At 52.4% G+C, this 12,539-nt stretch overlaps 1 protein-coding gene across 3 annotated transcripts in view; it reads right to left on the bottom strand.

Annotated features, from left to right (window-relative positions):
- Window positions 1–12,539, bottom strand: part of INPP5A (inositol polyphosphate-5-phosphatase A) — a 205,951-nt gene that overhangs the window by 110,432 nt on the left and 82,980 nt on the right. For all 3 annotated transcript variants that reach the window (XM_049855984.1, XM_049855985.1, XM_049855986.1), the window contains exons 3-4: window positions 11,935–12,035; window positions 5,674–5,761 (exon numbers count right to left, since the gene is read on the bottom strand). In XM_049855984.1, the coding sequence (XP_049711941.1) occupies window positions 5,674–5,761; window positions 11,935–12,035 (189 nt within the window). The remainder of the gene's footprint in view (window positions 1–5,673; window positions 5,762–11,934; window positions 12,036–12,539) is intronic.

The following is a 12,539-nucleotide window of genomic DNA, read 5'->3' as shown; positions in this document are numbered from 1 at the left end:
GAATTTGCCCAAACACTGGGATTTAACGCAGAGAACCAAATTCCAACACTTTTAGGAAGTAAATAATGAAAAATCAATTCAAAGGAAAAACAGATCAAGAACCCTGGGCCCTGACGTGCCGACACATTTATTGCTGAATACCATTTCTCGGCTGACCTGAAAACTTCGGAGGTGTTTATTTACTCTCAACACCTTCCAGAGATCAATATTTTTAATTTGGATCCCAGTTATTATTTTTCACATCACAGCAGCGGGCGCAGAGCAAAGTGGCTCATATTTTAGTGCTAAAAAGATCGATATGACACTTTCACCTTCCCTGCAGACCGCTGCCCGCCGCCCATCATCCCGTCCCACAGGGAGGCAGGTGCCGCGGCATGCGGCAGGTCATTACCCCCCAGCCTGGCCGACAGCCGTGATTTAGCTGGCCATGGAGGGCCCCGTGCCCTCAGAAAACCAATCTTGCTTCTGTCACTTCATCAGCCTGTCTCGCCCACCGGAGGGTGAAGGGGATGGGAGGGAGGCAGAGCCGGGGAGGGCCGGTTCCGAAAGCTGACAAGCTCCTCGTCAGAAACACATCTGCCTTTCCTTCCCAGGATCAAAGCACACATGGAAACCCCGTTCATTTTCCATAAATGCTTCCTAAAATCTTATTTAGGAGACGAGAAGGGGGAGGGGAGGGGCAGCCCTGGGATTAAGCATGGCTTCCCTGCTCACCAGTCACTGCCAGGCCTGGCCCCCATCCCATGAGCAACAGGCCCACTACCTAGGAGAAGTGAAGGGACTCCTAGGAAGCAAAGTGTCTGGGACCCCTGGGCCCAGAAACACTTCCATCAGAGCGAGCAGTACCTGGACCAAGGCGTGGTCAGGAAAGGTGAGCCTGCCCTACTCCATGGACAGGGGGCCCGGCCACCATGGCACCACCGGGAAGCCACCGAGGCCAGAGTGGTCGGCGTGGCCATCCTGAGACTGCAGGCCCCTCAGGGGCCATGCCTTGCAAGGGGGAAGAAAACGCACACTGGGTGGGGGTGCAGCAGCCAGGGTCTACAGGCGCCCTGCTCTGGCCCAGGAGGCTCCAGCCCTGACAGAAGGGCCTCAGCACCAGCCCTCAGGCCTGATGCTGTCCGAGGAGTAACCTGGCCCACCTGGACCCCAGCCTGCAACTGAGAAGGGCTGTCTTAGATGTTTGGTCATGTGCCAAGTTATTAATGCTACCCAGAGGTGAATTCGATCACTAGGTAACTCACAGACACTCCTTGCCCAACCCTACCATCTGGAGAGACAAGACTCCTACCCAACAGCAGCTCAGGTGACAAAAGGACAGAGCTGCCAGTGTCAGGCAGCTGACCACACAGCGCCTGCAAGCCCTGTCCAAAGTTGCACGTCAGGCCGTCAGTTACCACTGGGCACTGTGAATCACATGGTGCGCACCATGGACGTCACTGTCACACTGGCGACTATCCCTGTGATCACTCGGAATCCTCCCTCTATCTCAACCGCTCACCCTCGAACATGCCACAATGTGCACCTCCACCGCAAGCCCACCACTCTCATTCAGCCCGCGCAGACAGGACGTCCTGGAGCTGTGGCTCATGGCCTGCATCCGTCCACATCTCCAGATGTCGTCACCAGCCACCAAGATGAGGGCCTTGGGCCGACCTCGGGCTCCACCTCCCACCCCACAACCTGGCTGGCACCCTCCTGTCCTGCTCAGGTCCCCACGGTGCCCGCTGCAGAAGGTGGGCCTGGCCTCAGGTCTGGTCCCATGAAGACCCTGCCTGTCCTGGCTGGGGCTGAGGGATATTCACCAACCCCTACCCTCCTGCCTGCCCCTCACCCCACATCCTCCGTTCCCTCGGCCACCCAACAGCCTGAGTCTCCTCTCTCCCAGTGGGCAAGCACCCTGCGCTGCTCTTCTCCCAAGAGCCCAGTCTTAAGACGGAAAGCTCAACCCCACACAGACAAAGGGACCACATGTCTCCCTTGCCCTCTCAGGGGCTGGGAGGCGCTTTCAGGGTCCCAGAGTGCAATGGGCTGCCTCCCGGCACTTTGCCCAGGCCGCTTCTGGTCCGGTGGTCTCATCCACATGGCCCTGCCCACCCCAGGCACTTTCCTGTGCACAGCAAGGGCTGCAGAGCTTTGGAGGGCCAGGCCCCAAGTGACTGACTCAGCCAGGAAGTCCAGGCAGGTGACTGCTGGCCTCACACAACCAGGCCTGGGAACACCGCCCGGGGGCCTCAGCAGGACACAAACCTGCCGCCCTGCTCCCGAAGACCAAGTGAGCACCCTCATTATGTCCTCATGGTAAAATAAAATCTATTTCTCACCTGCAGCCTCAAGCTCGGATGCAGAGCACAGCAGTGGTGCCACCTGCTGGCAGGAGCGGGTGTTTCGGCTCTGGGGCCCACATGTCCGTGCAGTGTGGGTCAGGGCCCGGAAGTTTCCACACCACGGTACTACTGCCGTGCATCACCACTCCAGGTGCATCTGTGGGTTCAACGTCCTTCTGGGAACAGGCCACTATTTTCTGATCCCTATTAATGCTCATGACAGCATTTATGTACAAGATAAATTCATTTCAATTTCCTTGTTCAATTAATGGCCTATTATTCGAACTAGACTCAGCTGAAAATATTGCTCCAACACCATTCATCTTGTAAAAATTAAATTCTCCTCCCTTTGACAGCCAGAGGCCACAGGCTGGGGAGGGAGGAGTGGCCACCAGCTGGGCGCGCAGTGTCCACCCTCCAGGACAGCAGGCCTACGCCAGCAAAGGCCATTTCCGGGCAAGCAAGGATGGTGCTTCAAGGCAGGGACTGAGCCGGTCTTTGTCGCCAACTATGACAAGCTCAGCCACATTCTTTTGGCAGTCCATGGTGTATCTGATATTCTTCGCCAACACCACAATTCAAAGGTGTCAATTCTTCTTCGGTCTTCCTTATTCATTGGCCAGCTTTTGCATGCATATGAGGCGACTGAAAACACCATGCCCTGGCTCAGGCGCACCTTAGTCTTCAAGGTGACTTCTTTGCTCTTCAACACTTTAAAGAGGTCTCTTGCAGCAGATTTGCCCAATGCAATAAGTCTTGTGATTTCCTGACTGCTGCTTCCATGGCTGTTGATTGTGGATCCAAGTAAAATGAAATCCTTGACAACTTCAATCTTTTCTCTGTTTATCATGATGTTGCTCATTGGTCCAGTTGTGAGGATTTTTGTTTTCTTTATTTTGAGTTGCAATCCATACTGAAGGCTGTGGTCTTTGATCTTCATCAGTAAGTGCTTCAAGTCCTCTTCACTTTCAGCAAGCAAGGTTGTGTCATCTGCATAATGCAGGTTGTTAGTGAGTCTTCCTCCAATCCTGATGCCCCATTCTTCTTCATATAGTCCAGCTTCTCAGATTATCTGCTCAGCATACAGATTGAGTAGGTATGGTGAAAGAATACAACCCTGACACACACCTTTCCTGACTTTAAACCAATCAGTATCCCCTTGTTCTGTCTTAACAACTGCCTTTTGTTCTATGTAAAGTTCCTCACGAGCACAATTAAGTGTTCTGGAATTGCCATTCTTCGCAATGTTATCCATAATTTGTTATGATCCACACAGTCGAATGCCTTAGCATAGTCAATAACACACAGGTAAACATCCTTCTGGTATTCTCTGCTTTCAGCCAGGATCCATCTGACATCAGCAACAATATCCCTGGTTCCACGTCCTCTTCTAAATCCGGCTTGAATTTCTGGCAGTCCCCGTGGGTATACTGGTGCAGCCGTTTTTGAATGATCTTCAGCAAAATTTTGCTTGCGTGTGATATTAATGGTATTAATGTGCCTTGGTTTTATTTATATTTATTCTGCCTGGAGCTTACTGCAATAATTGGATCTGTATGTTCATTGTTTTTCATAAATTTGGGGAAGTTCCAGTCCTTATTTCTTCATGATTTTTCCTCATCTACCCTTTTGTCCTGCGCCCTCTGGTGCTCCAGTTCCACGTATACTGGACATTTGATGTCGCACCACCAGCCAGTGATGCCCTGGTGAACATTTCAGTCTCTTGTTCTCTGTGTTTCATTTTGAATAGTTTCAATTGCTCAGCCTTCAAGTTCAATTATCCTTTCTTCTGCAGTGCCTAATCTATGTTAATCACAACGAGTATGTTTTTCATTCTGGATACTGCATGTTCACCTGTCTAGGTCCCACTAAGGGGGAACAGGAAGTTGGGCCAGAGCAGAGGAAGGCTGGGAGAGCCCTGAGCTGCAAGGAAGCTGCCAGAGTGAGCAGAGTGAGAAGGGGATGAAGGTGGAGGTAGAGGGGGGTGACCGAAAGAGGGGGTCAGAGTGCTGGAGGAGAGGAAGGGACGCATCCTGAGGATCAGGGGCAACTCGTGCAATGAGGGGGGCGGGGGTGGCCAGATGGCCTCAGTGCCTCAGTGAGCTGATGGTAAAGGTGGAGGTGAGGCCATTCCTGAAAGTGCATGTAGGATGAGCGTGGACGAGGGTCTGGAGGAGAAGCCACCAAGGAGAGCAAGAGAGGAAAGGGACATGGAATTCGGGAGACTCGGCTCCCTGAAACCAGACTGTGCCATCGCAGAAAGGAAAGGAAGTCACTTAGCTGCCATGAGAGGCCCCAAACCTAAGGACTGTGTGAACTCTGAGCACGTGCCTCCTAGCCCCAAGGACAACCTCAAAGTCATAGCCCCAGGCCAGGCAGGGCCACGGCTTTGCTCCTGCTGCCCCCCCTATCAGGACACTCTCCTCACTGCAACCTTACCCCCGACATGCACTAGCCTGTCTCCCTCCATGTACACCTACCACATGCCAGGCTCCCGCTGGGCTCAGGGATGGGCTGGGGAACACAACCCACCATGCCATCTGCAAGAGATGTCATATCCTGTGGAGAGGTCAGATCCCAAACCAGTGTCTGCCCATGCCAAGCACGACATCACGTTCAGTGAAATCGGATCCCAAACCAGCACCTGCCCACACTGACCCTGACAGGTGAGGGAACGGGCTAGGGGACCTTACAGCAGAGGAGACCAGCCAGCTGTGAAAGAAGCTCCGGGGCTCCCCTAAATAAGGGGGACTTGAGACATCAGTCCCTGAGCCACAACTGGCTCCTCAAAGCCCACACCAATGTTGCCCCTTGGAAAGGCTCCTCCCCTGCTGGCACCCACACATCCTAGGGTTGCTGCCCCTTCCTGGGGCTGCCTTCTCATGAGCCCACCCAACCCACAGATCACGAACTCTCTGAGGGAGGATGGCTCTGCCCCACTGTCCTGGGCTGTCCCTGCCAGGTCAGCCCTGCAGAACATGCTCGGGGTTCAGGGCAAGACAGCAAGCTCATGGTGGCACAGACAACTGGCCACAGCCTCCTGGCCCCCTCTTACTTTTCTATGTGCCGCCTGCCTGGCTCCACACCAAGGCCACAGGAACCCCTTCCCTGGGATTCCACCTTCCAGCTCCTACCCACTGTGTAGCAGATCCAAGATCCCTCTTCTGTGCGCTGCCTGGAGCCCCTGCAGGCTGACCACAGATCCTGCCATGGGCCACGGGGACATCTCCAGTTCAGGCTCAGCACGTTAGCTAGTGACAGAGGCCACTTAAACCACGTCTCTTACTTAATGAGAAAAAGCTCAGCAGACACGCCTACTCAGCGTATGGACTGGAAAAGGACTCACCGTAAAGTGCTCCTGGGATTTGTAGTTCTCGTCCAGGTAGACACGAGCCCTGTTATACTCTTTCATCGCATCACTTGACAGTAGTTCTCTGGAAGGAAAAGAGTGAGTCTTTTAGTGAGAAGACCCCAGACAAGTCTCCATCTTACGGGTAAGCTCACAAGGTGAAGACAGCCACCATCAGCCACTGATGGGCACATGACAATGGCAGCTGCAGGAGGGGCCAACGGACCAGGTGCAAGGTGCCTGCTGCACGTCACCGCTCTAGCCACCCGACCCAGGAGGAATAGGCTCTGCCGCTGCCGCAGACACTGAGAACTCGCGGGGATCACGGGTGTGGGAGTCTCCTTGCTGCTTATTTCTTTTCCAGAAGAAATCGGATATCCACTAGCAAGCCCTCACACGCAGGGCCATCACCCCAGACACCCCCAGAGCCCAGGACATTCCATCGCCACTTGTTCCTCAAAGAAGAACAGTAGGGAGAGCAAGCAGTCTGGCTGGGCATGCAACCACAAAAGAAGAAGAGTGTTTCTGAATGCCCCATCCTACTCGGGCGGGTCACACTCACCATCAGAAATGCCAGTGCCATCAGCACTCCCACAGACCCTCCCACGGCCCTTGAAGAATGTGCCGGAAGGAGCCACCGCCCATCTCAATGGTCCCACAAGGCATCAGAACAGCTGTGGGGACCCAAGGGCCCCTGCACTGAGGGTGAGCCCCCTGCCCAGATCTCAGCCCCAAGAAGGCAGGGAAGAGAGGAGGGCAGAGGGGCCACACGACTACCCAGTGCTGTGCGAGGATGAGTGTGTCCAGGCAGCACGTGCCAAGAAGCAAACATGCTAGGAAAGGAGGCTGGGAGGGAGGACAGGGTGAGCTCAGGTATACTGACGCCTCCGTTTCCTAACACCTCATTTATCCTTCACCTCTTTCTCCGACTAGCTCCTGATCGAGGTGCTGATAAATTAAGATTCTCGAACTCTAACCCCATCTTACACTGTTTTCTCAAATTGTCTTTATGCAACATTCTGAGAGACATGGGAATATACCAGCCTTGACTGAGAGAACCATGTTTCTATGGCACAGCACCTGGTTTCTCCAGCTCCGCAAAGCCAAACCCCCGGGAAGGCCTTTCTAAGAGCTGGCAGACAAGGAGCTGGCCTGACTCACGCTTCTTTAGGCTCCAAATGCAGCTGGGCGCGCCTGCCTGCACCAGGAGTCACGAGGCAGGGTGACTACCAAACAGACTTGGCCTGCAAATTTCTCCCTAAGTTAAAAAAAAAAAAGTACTTCTGCATACAGAAAAGCATAGAAAATAATATGATAAATCCCCTGTGCCCAAGAGCCACCTTTAATAAATCTTAACATTATTCAATTTTGCAGTTTTAGAGAAACAAAACATCATGGAATCAGGGATGCTCTGTGTACGCTCTGATGCTTTCCACACGCTTTCCTCCCCAGAAGAAATTAATTTCTCAAGTTTTGTTTATCAAATGCATAAATATACATAAAACACAAATGAAACTTCTTGAGCTGAAAAACACTGTATCTGGAATAAGAAATTCACTGGACGACTTAGGAGCAGATTGAAATCTGCAAAAGAAAAGATCAGCAAAAGAGATCTTCCAGGCTGCAGCAAAGGGGAAACGCGCCGAGAGCCGGGAGCCGAGAGCTGCGCCCCAGGACCCGGCGGCCAGCGTGCATGAGATGGGCGTTCCAGGACAAACCAAGAGAGGGAAGGGAAAAAGATGGACAAAAATGTTCCAAGATTCATTAAAACTATAAACTACAGATCGAAAAAGCTCAAAGAACCACAAGCAGAATAAACAAATTAAAAATATCAAACTAGAGCACAACATAATCAACTAGCTACAAGCCAGCTGCAGAGACAGAATCTAGCAGTCAGAGGGGAAAAAGGGCTCATTATAAACAGGAAAATGAAGATGGCAATAATGCCTAAATTCTCATCAAGAACAATGCCAGCCAGAACACGGTGAACAATACCCTTAAAGTCCCAAAAGAAAACAACTAACAAGGTGGAATTCTATTTCCAACAAAAATGCCTTTCAAAAATGAAGACAAAAAAAGACTGTTTGCAGACAAACAGAAGCTGAGATAATTCATCAGCAACAGACTTGCACTACTAGAAACGTTAACGACGGTTCTTCAGGCCGAAGGAAAAAGGGACCAAGTAGAAACCCGGACTGACACGAAGGGACGAGGAGACAGAAAATGGTAAATAAACTGGTAAAAATGGCACTAGTTCTCGCTTTTTCATCTCTTTAAAAGATAACCGACTGCTCAAAGCAAAACTAGTAACAATGCATGCTACATAGGGAGCCCTGGTGGCACAGTGGTTGAGATGCTCAGCAGCTAACCAAAAGGTCAGGGGTTCGAACTTGCCGGCCGCTCTTCAGGAGAAAGACGTGGCAGTCTGCTTCCGTAAAGATTTACATCACTGGAGACCTTACGGTGCTGTTCCACCCTGTCCTATAAAGTCACTGTGAGGAGGCATCAACCCCACCGCAATGGGCTGGGTCTGTTAGCATATCATTACCAGGTGCTGCTTGCCTGTTTAGTCAGCTCGGACTCACGGCGACCCCAGTGTGTCAGGGCAGAACTGCGCTCCTAGGGTTTTCAATGGTTGATTCTTCAGAAGTAGATCTCCAGGCTTTTCTTCCTAGTCCGTGTTAGTCTGGAAGCTCTGCTGAAATTGGGTCTCCCACATGGAAGGGAAGAGTCTACCCTGAACCACCCCGCCTGGACTCTCTTCCAATAAAAAGGCCGAATCAGTAGCTATCACGTTAGTTTAGGCTCATAGTGACCTCTTAAATTCCCAAATAGACCAAACAACAACCACTGCTGCAAGGTCAGTTTTCCCTCATGACAACCCACATGTTACCAGAGCAGGACTGGGACGACCCACGTGTTACCAGAGCAGGACTGGGACGACCCACGTGTTACCAGAGCAGGACTGGGACGACCCACGTGTTACCAGAGCAGGACTGGGACGACCCACGTGTTACCAGAGCAGGACTGGGCCCCACAGGACTTTCAATGATCGATCTTCTGGAAGCAGACTGCCAGGGCTTCCTTCTGAGGCACCTCTGGGTGGACTTAAAACTCCGACCTTTTGGTTAGCAGCTGTGTTAACCACGTGTACCACCCAGGGACTCCCTGACAAGTAACACAAGTAGAAGTAGAAGACACGTAACAATAGCGTAAGGGAGGGAGGAACATAGTCTGCCTTCTGGTCCCTAGGTTAAACACAGAGCAGCAGAAGTTATTCAAAATAAAGGGCACACCCCCGAATCTGGGGAAGGGGTGCCCTCTACATTCCGTCTTCTGTGTGAAATACCCAGTCTGCCAACTGGTTTTGCCACCTGCTTCCGCGTGGCTTCCGGACTCCTTGCCCCATCTAATGCTGACTTCTGTCTGTACCGCAGATAGCTTTGCCCAGACTGCGGCTTCACTGCGGAGTTTGTGTACAGTGCCCTTTGTTAACAAAGGTTTTAACTTTAACGTGGTCAGCTGATCCATCTTTTATTTTGTAGGCAGCACTTTTTGCACCTCTTTACATAAAACTCTGCCTATCCCAAAGCGAATTTTCTCCTATATTTTTTCTTTCTGAAATTTTAATTTACCTTTTATCTTCACATTATTGGTGCAACTCAAGTTCACTCCTGTGCACGGCATGAGGGAGAGCTAATCGTGCAGGCTAAGAAGCGGGAATCCCATTTCATGTTTCCCAACAGAGAAAAGCACTGTAGCAATTGGATGGACCACATGCATGTGTCCCGCGTGCACTAACTGTCCCAGTTCCACATACCACACACACGCATCCCGTGTGCACTGACTGTTCTACTTCCATGGACCACACACCTGTCCCATATGTACTAACTGTCCCAGATGTAGAGACTACACACACGTGTCCCGTATGTAGTAACTGTCTCAGTTCCACGGACCACACACACGTGTCTTGTATGTACTAACTGTCCTAATTCCACAGACCATACACACGTGTCCCATAGGCCCTAACTGTCCCAGTTCCATGGACCACACACAGGTGTCCCATATGTACTAACTGTCCCAGTTCCATGGACCACACACACGTGTCCCATATGTACTAATTGTCCCAGTTCCACGGACCACACACACGTGTCCCATATGTACTAACTGTCCCACTTCCACGGACCACACACACGTGTCCCGTATGTACTAACTGTCCCAGTTCCGTGGGCCACACACACGTGTCCCGTATGTACTGTCCCAGTTCCACGGACCACACACGTGTTCCATATGTACTAACTGCCCCAGTTCCACGGACTACACACACGTGTCCTGTATGTACTAACTGTCCCAGTTTCATGGATCACACACACACCTCCCGTATGTACTAACTGTCCCAGTTCCACGGACCACACGCACGTGTCCCGTATGTACTAACTGTCCCACTTCTATGGACCACACACAGGTGTCCCATATGTACTAACTGTCCCAGTTCCATGGACCACACACGTGTCCCCCAGGTACTAACTGTCCCAGTTCCACGGGCCACACACACATGTCCCGTATGTACTAACTGTCCCAGTTCCACATACCACACACGTGTCCTGTATGTACTAACTCTCCTAGCTCCACACACCACACACGTGTCCTGTATGTACTAACTGTCCCAGTTCCACAGACCATACATGTACTAACGGTCCCAGTTCCACAGACCACACACGTGTCCCCTATGTACAAACTGTCCCAAATGCACAGACCACACACACGTCCCATATGTACTAACTGTCCCAGCTCCACAGACCACATACACGTGTTCCGTATGTACTGTCCCAGTTCCATGGACCACACACGTGTCCTGTACGTACTAAGCATCCCAGATGCACAGACCACATACACGTGTCCTGTATGTACTAAATGTCCCAGTTCCATGGACCACACACATGTGTCCTATGTGTTCTAACTGTCCCAGTTCCACAGACCACAGAAGTGTCCTGTATGTACTAACTGTCCCGGTTCCACACACCATACATGTCTTGTATGTACTAACTGTCCCGGTTCCACACACCACACACATGTCCCGTATGTACTAACTGTCCCAGTTCCACACACCACACACGTGTCCCGTATGTACTAATTGTCCCGGTTCCACACACCACACGTGTCCCGTATGTACTAATTGTCCCGGTTCCACACACCACACGTGTCCCGTATGTACTAACTGTCCCGGTTCCACACAGCACACACGTGTCCTGTACGTACTAACTGTCCCAGTTCCACACACCACACACGTGTCCCACACTGCACTAACTGTCCCACTTCCACACACCACACACATGTCCCACACTGCACTAACTGTCCCACTTCCACACACCACACACGTGTCCCACACTGCACTAACTGTCCCACTTCCACACACCACACACGTGTCCCACACTGCACTAACTGTCCCAGATGCACAGGTCACACGTGAGTGTCCTGTACTGCACTGTCCGGAAGCACGCTCCCCCACCGGACAAGCCTCACCTCAAAGGTAAGTATCCCACCCTGAACGTCCACAGCAGCCTCCCTGCAATCAAGGAGCAGACCAAGAGAAAAGGCTCTTGCAGAAGGGCCTGAAGTCAGGGCCCAGAGAAGGCACCTCCGGGTGGCACGCTCCAGCCTCTTGACACCCGCCCCGCATCATACTAGGACACCTGGGCCTGGGTCAGGGCCAGTGCTCGCTTGCGTGGCGTCAGCTCATACCCTAGCACGGCATCTGGCTAGGATAGAGGAATAGAGAGACCAGTTCCAGCAACCACACTCTGCTCCTCTGCTGTCACAGAACCTTCCAGGGGCCTTGGTACCCCTTCTCCCCTAGTAGGACATGAGTGGGTGCCTGTCCCCAAAGCAGCCACAGGGCTTGTGTGTAGCCACTGAAAAGTCACTGAGGACCTTCAGCCTCCCCAGGTCAGCTCCCATCACTGCTACAGGGTAGCCCCCGGATAAAGACTTGTCCTGCTACCCACACCAGGGTGACTCCCCTGCCTGACCCCTCATCTAATGTCCCCAACCTGTGAGCAGACACACACCACCTTCGCAAGCAGATGGCTGGCTACCCCCTGTGCCCCCCAAAGGTCTCCACGCTGTGCGTGTCTGGGCCACACCTTTCCTTTCCTATAATCCTGCTGGCCCAGGGTGACACGCAGACGGTAAGCGACCAAGCCCCAGCAGCCGGGCAGGAACAGGAAGAGTACCGGATGCCAGCCCCACGCCACTTACTTGACAAACTTGTCCACGTGCGACATGGAGGCCTCGTAGTTCTTGCCTCCGAACTCCTGACAGTGCAGGGCCAGGAAGTGCGGCTTGTGGGCGTGGACGATCTGCAGAAGAAGCACATACACAATCAGGCCGCAGGGTGTTTCCAGAACCCAGCACCATTCCAGAATCATAGCTGCAGGCAGCACTGCCTCCATGGAGGCCCCAGACCCCACCGGGGCACCCGGGGCAGCAAGAAAGACGGGTGCCGACACACCCCAGGAATCCCACCATGCTCACACTTCCAACCGCTTCATTTCCAGGTGCTGCCATTTCCCATTACAGGAAGTTCCTAGGCAGGATTTAGACTTTCTCACAACCTCTGTCGATAATGTTGGGGCGTCTCCCCAACTGGACCCCAGGGAGCACAAGTGGTTGACCCTCACCTACTAACCTAAAGGTTGGTGGTTGGAACCCACCTAGTGGCACCGCGGAAGACAGGCCTGGTAATCTGTTTCTGCAAGGATTACAGCCAAGAGAACCCTATGGAGCAGTTAGACTCTGTAACACATGGGGGTGCCATGAGTCAGAATCCACTCAACAGCAATGGATTTGCTTTTTTTTCTCCT

The sequence above is a fragment of the Elephas maximus genome, chromosome 16, assembly GCF_024166365.1.
Source record: "Elephas maximus indicus isolate mEleMax1 chromosome 16, mEleMax1 primary haplotype, whole genome shotgun sequence".
Taxonomy (NCBI): domain Eukaryota; kingdom Metazoa; phylum Chordata; class Mammalia; order Proboscidea; family Elephantidae; genus Elephas; species Elephas maximus.
Note: the sequence above shows the minus strand (reverse complement) of the source record. Positions and strands in the feature narration are given on the sequence as shown.